Below are 12,773 nucleotides of genomic sequence, written 5' to 3'. Positions count from 1 at the left end.
TTACACTGCCAGCATAGCTTCCTTCTCCACTCCTCACCCTATGTCCATTTGCCCCCTCCCACACTGCAGGACTATGGAGGATGGCACAGGCAAAGTTTTCTTTAGCTATCCTGGATTTATGACAAGCTGCAGAAACAGCAGTTATTGAACATGAAGATATTTTTAAGTTTAATTAATGGACCACAGAAGATAACAGAAAAACTCACTATTAGAGAAGTAAATGTAAAATTATGTTCTAGATTTAGAAAAGCCTATTTTCCTCCCTGCACCAGCCATTAGTGATCAGATGTGCCTTGTTTTCTTCTACTATGAGTCACCAAGTCTGGTGAGGGAGGAGAACAATCAAGATTCTTAGGGCTTATTAGTGGCATAAAAAGATAAAGATTGCAGCTGCAATTGACAAATTTGAAGATTTCTAAAAAATACCAGAGTTAACCTGCTGCACTTTACACAGATAAAAAGTTCCAATAGAAGGGTGAATTTCACATTTATTATATCCCACCTTGTGGCTTTGATTAAAATCAGGCATTGAAAAAAATTTATGTAACATCACATAACCTGGTGCCTGAAATATACAATGTCTTTCTATGCCTTGAACAAGGCTCTGGCCAGGCCACCATATAAACATCCTAAATAAATTGATTTAAATATAAATGTAAACAAATGTATTTATTTATTATTTGATCTATCAACCGCCACTCCCAGGCCAAATCCCATGGTGGTTTACAGTAAAATACCAATAAAACATCAGTAAAATTACAATTATAAATTGTATGACCCATTTTGCTCCCTCCTTACTCATCAGTCTGCAAAGGCCGAATAGCCAGCCCCCTACACCTGCCTGGCTGGCCTGGGGGGGGCACCTCTTGCCCTAGATGTTCAGGGCATCCTGAGGAGGGATCCCAGATCTTTCACAGCCTGGCTTCCGCCAAATGCCTGGTGAAAGAGCTCCATCTTGAAAGCCCTGTGGAACTGTAATAGCTCCATCAGGGCCCTCAGCTCTTCATTCCAATAGATCAGGGCCAGGACCAAAAGACACTGGCCCTAGTTGAGGCCAGGTGCACCTCCTGTGGGCCAGGAACCACCAAAATATTAAAACCCACAGCGTGAAAAACCCTGCAGGGGGCATAAGGAGACAGCCAATCACTCAGGTATGCGGGCCCCAGACAGTGAATGGCCTTGAAGGTTAATACCAAAACCTAACTTGATCCGTAACACAATTGGCAACCAATTCAGCTGCCTCAGCACCAGATAGCATCTGCAATTGTAATTTCTGGGTCAAGTACATGGGAAGGACTGCATAGAGTGAATTACAGAAGTCTAGTCTGGAACTGACCATTGTATGGATCACTGTAGCCAGGGAGGCACCAAAGATCACCCCCAAATTTCTGGCAGTGGGTACAGCCTAAAGCTGCACCCCATCCAAGAAGGGGAGGTGTGCTTCCTTGTCCTGCCCCCTTCTGTCCAGCCACAGGACATCTGCTTTTAAGGGGTTGAGTATCAGCCACCCAGACACTGCTTCCAAACATCTAATAAGTGTTTCTGCAGGAGGGGAGTCCGGCTGGCCATCCATCAGGAGAGAAAACTAGGTGTCATCTGCATATTGGTGATAGCCCAGCCGAAAGCTCCAGGTCAGCTATGCCAGAGGGAGCATGTTAAAAAGGATGAGAGAGAGTATTGCCCCTTCTGGTACTCCACAAGGGAGTGTATAGGGACGCGACAACTCTTCCCCCACCACCATCCTCTGTGTCTGGTTTTGGAGTAAGGATATCAGACACTGTAAGGCTGTCCCCCGAATCTCCGTCCCACTGCAAGGCAGTGGGCTAAGAATTCATGGTCTACCACATCAAAAGCAGCCAACAGATCCAATAACATAAGGCTAACCAAACCGCCCTGATCCAGCTGGCGCTGGAGATCATCCATCAAGGTGATCTGAATGGTCTCTGCCCCGTGGCCAGGAAGAAAACCCGACTGGTATGGGTCAAGCACCAAAGTTTCATCCAAGCATGCCAGCAGCTGATCTGCAGCGGCCCTCTCAACCACCTTCCCAAGAAATGCAAGATGCGATACAGGGTGGTAGTTGGCAGGGTCCTGTGGATCAAGAATGTAGCATGAAAGAATATACATGTTAAACGGTCCCTTAGCCATTTTTTCCTTATGATCTTCACACTTTGGTTGTAGTGATTCATATCTTAGTTGCAATTTCCTAAGCTTGACTATATGATAGCTCTAAAGAGGTCACTAGTGCTCTAAAAGTAACACAGCCCAGACGTAGCTTAGGCCTGCCTTCCTAGGGAAGAAATGTCTTTTAAATCAAAATGATCAAAACTTTATTTTACATCTTGGTCAATTCAATCAAGATATTGTAGACTCCAACTAAGAATCAAACCTATGAATGGAAAATAGGATGTCCAGGAAACCTGGGACCGTAAACTAGTGTACTCAACAAAGGTATTTCCAGACTCTGTCAGACCATATGCTTGTAGAATGTAAGTTAATACAGAATGCATAGATGAAGCTTTTTACTTAAGGACTACCCAAAGTCTTAAAATGTTGAATCTATGATTGACTCTTATAAGTGCTGATCCTTCTCTTTTTAAAGAAACTGAAATTCAGCAGATGAAGAGTATGTAATATAAGACATGTCAGTCATACCCATTAGAATTATACCTAAGAACTCCAGAATGACTGGCTTGTGGACAAGGTTTCACATAACGAAACTGTGCAGGCTGGGGGGAAACCTTAGTAGCATAGATGTAGCTTAAAAGTCTTATACTGGCTACACAAGCTATGTAAAAATTTTACCACATGAACACTGCATAGAAATTATTATGTATATACACTACAATATGCTTTTTAAAAAATTAATTGCTTCTGAGCCACAGATAGAAACCTGAAATTTCACAGCAAAAGTATAAGTACCATAAGTATAATTTCTATCTGTGGCTCAGAAGCAATTAATTTTTTAAAAAGCATATTGTAGTGCACTAAAGTGGACTTGTGTATTTTACTTGCTAATATTATTAATTTGGAGGTAGGGATGCAAGAATCAGCTATACTTTTCCTGAATTATAAAGACATCACACTAAAAGAAATCAATATGACCTCTAAACCTTAGTTCTGCTCTATCAGATGTTAACTGAATCATAGCTCTAGGCGACAATTAAGTAGTTTAAAATTATACAAACATTTGCAGGAAGATTTCTTTTAAGTTTTCTATAACCTCAGGCATTTATCACTCCAGTGAAAGGCTGATTTATGTTCATTCCATTCCCCAACTTTTTCTTCAATGTCAAAAACAAACCAACTAGCCCTTTTTTCAAGCTTGTATTAAAATCTCAACATTATAATTATGTGAATTCACAGGACGAACTACTGGCAAGTAAGTTGAACACAATGGATAAATCACTTGGGCTGCTTCAGATAGATTCCAGTCACATTTCTTTTGGTGAAATCCATAGCAATATTGACAGCAATATTTATTTGCTGAAGACATTGTCTTATTTTACAGGGTTTGCAATGAATTTGGCATTAAACACTCTCTTGAAGAGGAAATCAATTAATATAATTATTATTTTCAAACGGGGCTTATATTGGTTGAGTATTTCCCCCTCAGGCTACATAAGCTTTTAAGAACAAGAACACAAGAGTATTTGTCTAGGTGCTAATGCTGCAATACAGTTTCCATTCACTAATTCCAGTCCATGGATTATTTTATTTTTGAACTGCAAAAGAAACAGTGAGATATTTTATTGAGTGATACAGTTATTTAGTTGTTACATAGGAGTTAGAATGCTTAAAGATTTCAGTATTATGAACACAATTCGGAGAAGAGCCTCTATCTTTACTTCACCAATTGTAGAATATTGTTTCTAAAATGTTCACAATTGCATAACTGTAATGATATGTAGAATCAAGTAAATCTACTTATCTTGTATTTTAAGTGAAGGTAAAAAACCATTTGACCATTTATTTAATTCATTTACACTCCACCTTTCTTCCCAGTGGGACCCCAAATGACTTATATTATTTTCCTCCTCCATTTAAGGTTTAAGACTTAAGTTTGGTACAAGCAGGGCACAGAAAATAAAGTAGAGAATTGGATTTATGAGCAAGGATCCGCCTTACCAAACATGGTCAGCATTAACAGCCTCGTCGTATAATAAAATATACAAACAAAATGCTCCAACCACCAAGGCATGGAATGTTGACGCTGTCCTAAAAGAAGAGGCAAAAACAGTCTCATTAGGAATGTTCTGGTTGTTCCAGTTTAAAGCTATATTACAATTTAAATTAGCTATTCGTATAAATTCTCAGTTACAATATAGTATTTGCAAAAAAAGAAACAAAAGAAAATTAGTATTTGATCCATCAGACAACACAGCCTATTTTGATGGAGTATGCAAATTATATCTAAGAAAAATTATAGCTTACACTCTAATGTATAATTTTACCAGCCCCACCCCCAGAAGTGGGGGTTCCCTACTGGCAGGCCCTGCCCTCCAGTTGCTGATCACCAGGCCTGCAGGGGAATTTATCTGAAGAAAGAAAAGGGCCCAGGTCTTGCTGCCAGAAAGGAAGTGATATCATCACTAAAGTGACATCAGGAAATTCTCTGGCATTTAGGCAAAAACTCTAGAAGCTGGTTTTATCACAGGGTTTTTGCCCAGAGTGTCACCTGGATGTTGCTGGTGTAATTATGTTATTTCCTGTGTAATGCTGGTAATAAGGCCTGCATCTTTCTCTTTCTCCGGGTAACTTCTCTCCATCTCCTGTCATTTTTCTTATATGTGGATATTTAAATATGGAGACTGGGGCCATGAATGTGGAACACAGATCTTTCCACAAACCTGAGAAAAGCCCCAGGTTTGCAGAAAAATCTGAAATTTAAAAACAAATTAGTGAATAAATATTGGAAGCTAAAAACTATACAAGAATGATAGAAGAAGTGCCAGTAGCTTTGAGAAATGAATGCCCTCTGTGGCTAATCTGATTTCTGTCTATAAAAGGTGCAGGGGGGGCATTTCTAGGGCTGTCTGGGCCTTGGGGGAAAGGATTTATTGTGGCCAGGTCTGAGAGCAACCACCAGCCACTTGTATGACTCATCCAAACTGTTCTGACTACCTTTCAACAGTAGCCACCCCAAAACAGACAGTATGTTGTAATGGCAGAAGTTTTACATTAGCATCTGGGAAAACCAAGTTTAGATTCCCACTCTGCCATGGAAACTCAGTAGGTGGCTTTGGGCTAAGCCTAATTCACAGGGCTTTTGTGAAGATAAAAATGGAGGAGATAGGAATGATGTAAGCTGTTTTGGTTCACATTATGGAGGAAAGGTGGGTACAAAGAAAATAAATATTGCTAAAGATGGGGGGTCAGATAAAAGGTAGGTAGATTAATGAGAAAAGAAGAAAAGGAAGCAGGGAAAGTTGAGATATGGGGGCTGCAGAAAGGAATGTGAGATGTACTACACAAGTCCTTGAAGATCCTCCATGGTGCAACTAGGACTGGCATAGCCAGCACCATGCAGCCATGCTCAACTCAACCAACACTGCATAACTGGGCCCGACCTGGAAACTAGTACCATGTAACTGGGCAGTTTTCACAGACAAAGACTGCCAGTGGGAGGGAAGGGGCGGACACTAAAGGTGGGAATAATACATGTAAACTGGCTGGTGGGTGGTAAGGAGAGATAGAAGCAGAAAAAGGGGATTAATGAAAGAGAAAGACGACATTCAAAAAAAGAGGAAATAGTGCTAGAGGGGAAAATTAAGAATTTGATTTTTATAATCTGCTTTTCTCTACCTTAAGAAGTCCCACCTTAACTTGCTGTTCCCACAACATGCACCTTGTGAGGTAGGGAGAGCTGAGAGAGTTCGGAACAAATTGTGACTGGCCCAAGATCACTCAGCAGGCACCATGAGGAAGAATGCGGAATCAACCCTGGTTCTCCAGATCACAGTCTGCTACTCTTCATCACTACACTACATTGGTTCTTGAGATGAAAAAATTATATGCCACTTGCAAATCTTTGAGGATCCATCTCTTGATGAATGTTTATAGTTCATGTATTTGATGATGTAAGGGAGGGCAGTGTATAAATATAATAAGTAAATAAATGAAAATTTATCCTGGAATAAAACTATTAGTTTCTAAAGTGCTTCTGGGCTACTTGAAGAACTACAGCACTAAAGCATCAAACAGAGAGCATCAATTCAGCAGGTCTGTGCACAGGTAATAACTTTGTGTGTATCTGCATTTGGTTTAATAAGGCAGCAGCAGCTCTCTGTTCTAAACTATCATTGTATTGCTGCAGCAAACAGGGAGCTTCTTGTATATTCAGGAGCCTCATACACACATCAAGAACTCATAGATATTTTTGGAATGGAGTCTTTAATACATTAGCCCCTGTAATTAGCTATTTCAAGGGAACAAAAAGTATAAAGAAAATATCTTTTGGTGTTTCACAGTAATTTGCTTCAATATTTCAGAGAGATTGCTTGTTCGGTGTTCTACCTACAAATAGCTTTCTGGCTCAATTTAGGAATGCTAAAACTTCAGAAAATGTACATTCTTTTAAAGAATACACATTAATGCTAGGGTGTTTAAATACACATCTAATACCCATTTAATTTACTACAGCAGAGAGAAACATGTGTACCTCTCACTATATTGTTTTCCTTGACCTACCATGTAAAAATTCAACATGCATTCAAAGCAGTAACTTTTAATTCTAATAAGCAGTTTTGTTTCTTAGGGATTTCCCCCCACGAAAATCCTATAGTGCAACAGGTAGGCAATAGAATACAACGAAAGAAGCAAGAAAAAGGAATATCAACTAAATATGGTACAAACCACAGATCAGGTGGCATGCACTTATTTCAGTATAATACGAATAAAAATATAGGGCACCATAACAAAATATTTTCTAAATCTTCTAAATATAAAATTATACACTTACAATAGATTATTCTATTGTTTATCAACTTTTACCTTGAATTCCATTCAATCTTCTTCTTTTGGTCAAGATTATTAAAACCAGAAGTTACACGTGCAGAAACCCAAGAACTTAATAAATGGAAGAGAAGCTGAAATATAGCAAAACTACTAACACCAACTCCCAGAATGAGTTTATTGGAGGCAGCCATCATTCTTCAGCCTATTAAAAAGCAAATGATAAATTCAGCAATGGCTCAGCAGTGGCTCAGCATACAAAGCAACAACCATCCTGATTTTTAAATCAGCAATAAGTGATACTGAACACATAGTCTGCACTTCGGAAAGCCACAGGGCAGAAGCATGTGTGCTGAAGGAAGATATACCCATCTAATTGGCTATTTTAAAACTTTAAAGAAACCACAATCTGCTTTAGGACTGCTAACCTTCTGGTGGGGCCTGGAGATTTCCCAGAATTACAAGAACAATTATTTCCCCTGGAGAAAATGGCTGCTGGAGTCTATGGTATTACATCCCTGCTGAGTTTCCTTCCTTAAAATGAAATTTGAACTTGATGCAAACACCTTTTAAAAGGGAACATGACCCTTTGAAGGCAGTTCTTCTTATAGTATGGGGAAAGCCACTTTCATTGGTCATCATACAGTACAAGAGCTCATAAAACCATATTATGGGCCAGGGACTGGCAACTCACCACAGGTATCATCTACTGATCCAACCAGGTGACCTTCTGCTCCTATATTATACCAAGGATTCACCACAATTGTACCACTGAGTGCCACCCCAGGTTGGCTACCATAGTAAGTACAGTGAAACTCTCATTTTAAAATGTTTTAATCCGGGCATGTCCAGGATTGGACTGGCCCCTGGAGCTCCTGCCCCCAGAAGCCGGCCATGAGGTGCATACACAGCCTTGTACTCACATGCTCCCTGGCCGCCGAGAAGGGTGCTCCTTGGGGGAGGCACCGTTAGCAACCATTGCATTCCTGGATGTAACGGGCTTTCAGGCTAGTTATAAAGTTATTTTCTAAATGAATTTGGTGTTGTGACAGCCTGTCTGCATTCACATAAATGCCTCACTTGGCCCCTGCTTACCCACACAGGAATTATTCTAAAGAGCAAAGTTCCCAAGGCTTCTTATATCAGGGGGATTTACAGTAGCCGCCCTGGAAAAGCCTGTGGTTCTTAATTGGAAGGAGTCTTGAGACAAAGCAGTGAGTTTAGTTTCGCAAGAACTAAGGCATTTCCCTAAAAGCTTCTGATGACAGCAGCATATTCCTGAAGCCTAAAACATATTGGCTTTTTTTTTGTAAAGCCTTGCACTGCTGCTGACTTGCATTCAGCTTGTAATCAGCCACAATTCTGAGATCCTTCTCACAATGCACTACTGCCAAGCCAAGCCTCTCCCCCACCAGGTCTGCACATATCATTATTTTTGTCTTAGTGCAGACCTTTGCATTTGTATCCAATACCCCCAAGCTTACCAGCCTGCCAAAGTCATTCTGAGTTTTAGATCTATCGTATAAGGTAGAGACTATACTCGTGTTAAGACATATACAGATCTGATTATTCTCTTCACCCTTTCATACAAGTCTTTAATAAAAATCTTGTAAGAACTCCTTCCAGGTTGATAAAATGCAATTGATAAACCTTATGTGGAAACGGCTCTCCAACTAATTGGGAATCCACATGTCAGTGCTATCATCTAGCCCTTGTTTAACAAGCATGCTGACCAAAATATTACAGAGACTATCAAATGCTTTGCTGAAATCAACTCTCTCACATGTGGGCAACAAGGCGCTAACTTCTGAGTGAGGAGACAAGACTTCTGGGCCTCCCTTCTTCCAACTGGTACAAGAGAAGAAGTGTGGACCTGTTACATTCCTTCCATCGCCCTTCATCACTCCCATTTATTTCCTGGGAATCTGTTTACTCCAAGCCTCAGGCAGTGCACAAGGTGATGGATAAAGCCGCTATACTCACTGCCTCCCAGATTGCACCACTGATGAACAACCTGTGGCACTGTGGTGCTAGGAATGAAAGGATAGAGTAAGTTTAGAAGCCAAGTTTCACGTCAAGAAGTTTGAGAACTATCATCCTAGGATGCAAATCATCTGGTCCAGAAGACTCGGATTCATTTAATGTAGTTAGGTTACACATAATTTCCCTTAAGGGGGGAGACTGAGGCAAGCAAAAATCAGAGCCTTGCCTTTCCAAGGTCACCAACCACAACAGCACTTACTGCAGGTGGTGGTGGTTGAACACCCTGAAGGGCTGTGAACGTTCTTTCCATATGGTGTCAGGGGTAGTCATACTGCGGCCCTCCAGATGTTCATGGACTACAATTCCCAGGAGTCCTTGCCAGTGCTGGCTGGTGTAGGCTGTGGCAACTGTCCTCCATCAGTATACCCAGATATTCTCATTGACAAACTCCAACAATTATTTCTAATTCAGTGATCCCTCTGCAGCCCTTCACTGCATCATTAATAGTTTCATCCTGCTTTTTTTCCTGCCATAGTACCTCCTATATCCTGCCCAAGAAACCATATTTTCCAATAAAGAATAAGTAAAGCCCTTAGAAGAAATCATTTGTGGTTTTGGAGTAGATTGCTTTCAATATGCTAACAACACCCAGCTCAGTATTGCTTTTATCCAAATTGCTCAGTAATGCTGTAGAGGTACAGAGTCACCTCACTGAAGAAGAGTTGGTTCTTATATGCCGCTTTTCCCTACCCGAAGGAGTCTCAAAGCAGCTTACAGTTGCCTTCCCTTTCCTCTCCCCACAACAGACACCCTGTGCAGTAGGTGAGGCTGAGAGAGCCCTGATATTACTACTCGGTCAGAACAGCTTTAGCAGGGAATCAAACCCGGATTGCCAGATTAGAAGTCCACACTACTAACCACTACACCAAGCTGGCTGTTAAAAGGCCATAGTTGAACAAGTTGAACCTAAATTCTGACACAACAGAAATAATAATGGCTGGAAAGGCTGAGGTCTTGAAAACGACTGTTAATGTGGTGTAGCTTACAGTTGCTGACTTAGACAAGAGCCCAGGGGTCATTCTGGATCAAGCATTATTGCTGGAGAAGCAAGTTAACACAGCTGTGGAAAAATGTATTTTTCCTTCTTCATTTAGTTTGGAAAATGGCTTCTTTCCTTGACTTGGTTGATCTGGCCATGTAGCTATCCGCACTATCTCAAGGTTAGAATATTGTAATACATGGTTCTGCCCTTGAAGTCAACTTCAAAACTTAGTTGGTACAGTTACTATTGGGTGCTAAATGCAACATGTGTAACACACCCTTTCAACAGTCATTCCATTAGCTGTCAGTCAGATACTTGGTTCAGTTCAAGTTGCTGATGATCACCTACAAAGCTCTTAATGGCCTCTGACTCATATTTGCAGGACCATCTGTCCTGCTATGTTCCACCATGACAGCTGAATAAACCTTCTGAGGGAGTCACTCTGCAGTTGGTAATATTGACAACTGTTCATACATGAGCATTTTCTGCCATGGTTCCTACCTTCTTGAGTTGTCACCCTGAAGAGATCACATCTTTATCATTTTGCAGAATGTGCAAAACAGAAACATTCAGCAGGGCATTTTTATAAGTGGATTACAACTGTAGAATGATGAAACTATCAAGGTAGGTGTTTTTATAAGAGAGCAGAACCGTAGCCTACTTTATGCACCATCTTGCTTTATTACATTGTCTTCTTACTTTCTTGTTGTTGTTATGTGCGAAGTCGTGTCCGACCCATCGCGACCCCATGGACAATGATCCTCCAGGCCTTCCTGTCCTCTACCATTCCCCGGAGTCCATTTAAGCTTGCACCTACTGCTTCAGTGACTCCATCCAGCCACCTCATTCTCTGTCGTCCCCTTCTTCTTTTGCCCTCGATCGCTCCCAGCATTAGGCTATTCTCCAGGGAGTCCTTCCTTCTCATGAGGTGGCCAAAGTATTTGAGTTTCATCTTCAGGATCTGGCCTTCTAAAGAGCAGTCAGGGCTGATCTCCTCTAGGACTGACCGGTTTGTTCGCCTTGCAGTCCAAGGGACTCGCAAGAGTCTTCTCCAGCACCAGAGTACAAAAGCCTCAATTCTTACTTTCTACACTTTTATATTATATCATGCCTCAGTTTTTGTTTGCATTATTTTCGAATTCTGTAATCCTAGTCCTACTTCAGTGTTCATTGGATATCTTATGCTGTCTATTGTTCTGTTGCAAGAGAAGCAGAGAGACTTATTTATAGCCTGTCTTTCTTGCTGAGACTCAAGGCAGGCTGAAAAATATACAAAACCATGCAATCAGTATACGCTTGCTGCAACAGTAAACTATGATGCCTTTAGCCAAGAAATTAAACCTCACACACACTGTACAGGTCACTACTACAGAGTTTAGTTACCATCTTCTTACTTCCAGCTCACACCACACTTCTGTCTCTACCAATAGTGTGGCCTTTTACTTCTTCTGTATTTCCTCTTTGTTTGAAGGTTTCTTGAAGTTCCTGTGCTATCTTTTAATGCCTTTGAACTTGCAGCAAAAGCGTTTGAGTTGGAACTATACTTTTCTTGAATAATGAGAGGAATGATCTAGGGTCTTGGCTACCTCACCTTGTTGCTGAACTCACCTATTGACATTTTGTTGCTGTGAGGCTTCAAGTTGGGGAGGAAGCAGTCTCTCAGATATACAGCTCACCCTAGCACTTTAGCCAATTACAGTAGCAGCTAGCTAGCTCACAGTTCATAAAATGCTTGTTAAAAAACTTATAAAAGAGGATGATAGTGATCTACTTAGCCTTGAACCCTGCACATTACAATTCTACATAGGCTGGCTAAAACATCTAACTTGTAATGTTTGTAATAACACTTTAAAACCTTGTTTAGATCAAGATATGCCTTTCCAGACATATACCGATTGCTCCTTCTCCTGCAGCTTTCTCTGTCTTGCATGAAAGTACCAGGTTGACAACCCCACTTTAGTGGTTTATTTTAAAGCATTTCCTCACCCCTCGACACTACCTACCTCTAGTAGTGTCTTAATGATGCAGGAACTCACAGCAGAAGGACAGATGAGTTCACCACAGACATCAACGTTTACCCTGTATTTTGCTCACAGCCCTAACCACTGGAACACCAAAAACGATGCTAGAGGGTGTACTTAGCATTGTAATGTCTTCTTGACTCTGCCTCATTATTATGTTTGCATAGCAGAAAAGCATTGCTGGTTCCATTAAACGGAGAGAGGAAAAAGCCATTGATGTATGCTAGGCAATAACCAGCAGATACATGTAATTAATTATACAAAAATAAGGAAATGTGAATGGACAGGATGAAGAAAGTTGGCGAAAACACAATGTAAGGATGATCTGGGTAACTTACCAGAGAGGTAAACTGATCTAATACATTTATTAATTCACCAAACATTATGAACAGTGATTGTTTCAAGTGTGTATGGATGGGATCACCTAGCCCCTTCTGGGAACCCAAAACATTGAATGTAGGACTTCTTGATGATTTAATTTCTACTCTACCTCTCTCTCCCATGGTGACCCAAAATGGCTCACATAATTCTCTTCTCCATTTCATTGCCACAACAACCTTGTGAGATAGGTTAGGCTGAGAGTATATGACTGGCCCCAATGGCTTTTCCATTACAGCTTCACATAAGGCCCCTTTAACACAAACCATATGGCTGGGATCCCTAGGCTGATGCATGGGGGACATCATGGACTGCACTTCTGGGAGACTTCAGTGGCACCATATGGAGGATGAGATCTCAGTTCTAATCTGGTAGCTTGCTTTTTAAAAATCTAA

At 40.8% G+C, this 12,773-nt stretch overlaps 1 protein-coding gene across 10 annotated transcripts in view; it reads right to left on the bottom strand.

Annotated features, from left to right (window-relative positions):
* TLCD4 (TLC domain containing 4) overlaps window positions 1-12,773 on the bottom strand; it is an 83,172-nt gene that overhangs the window by 22,559 nt on the left and 47,840 nt on the right. For 9 of the 10 annotated variants that reach the window (XR_013230129.1, XM_077332967.1, XM_077332968.1 and 6 more), the window contains 2 exons: window positions 6,994-7,159; window positions 4,129-4,218 (listed from right to left, as the gene is read on the bottom strand). Coding sequence is in view for 9 of the 10 variants with exons in the window: in XM_077332967.1 (XP_077189082.1) it covers window positions 4,129-4,218; window positions 6,994-7,151 (248 nt within the window). In the remaining variant the exon portion in view is untranslated. The remainder of the gene's footprint in view (window positions 1-4,128; window positions 4,219-6,993; window positions 7,160-12,773) is intronic. The other variant, XM_077332976.1, reaches the window with a different exon arrangement.

Source organism: Paroedura picta, chromosome 4, assembly GCF_049243985.1.
Source record: "Paroedura picta isolate Pp20150507F chromosome 4, Ppicta_v3.0, whole genome shotgun sequence".
In the NCBI taxonomy this organism is placed as follows: domain Eukaryota; kingdom Metazoa; phylum Chordata; class Lepidosauria; order Squamata; family Gekkonidae; genus Paroedura; species Paroedura picta.
The sequence above is the reverse complement of the archived record's forward strand: the minus strand, read 5'-3'. Positions and strand labels throughout refer to the sequence as shown.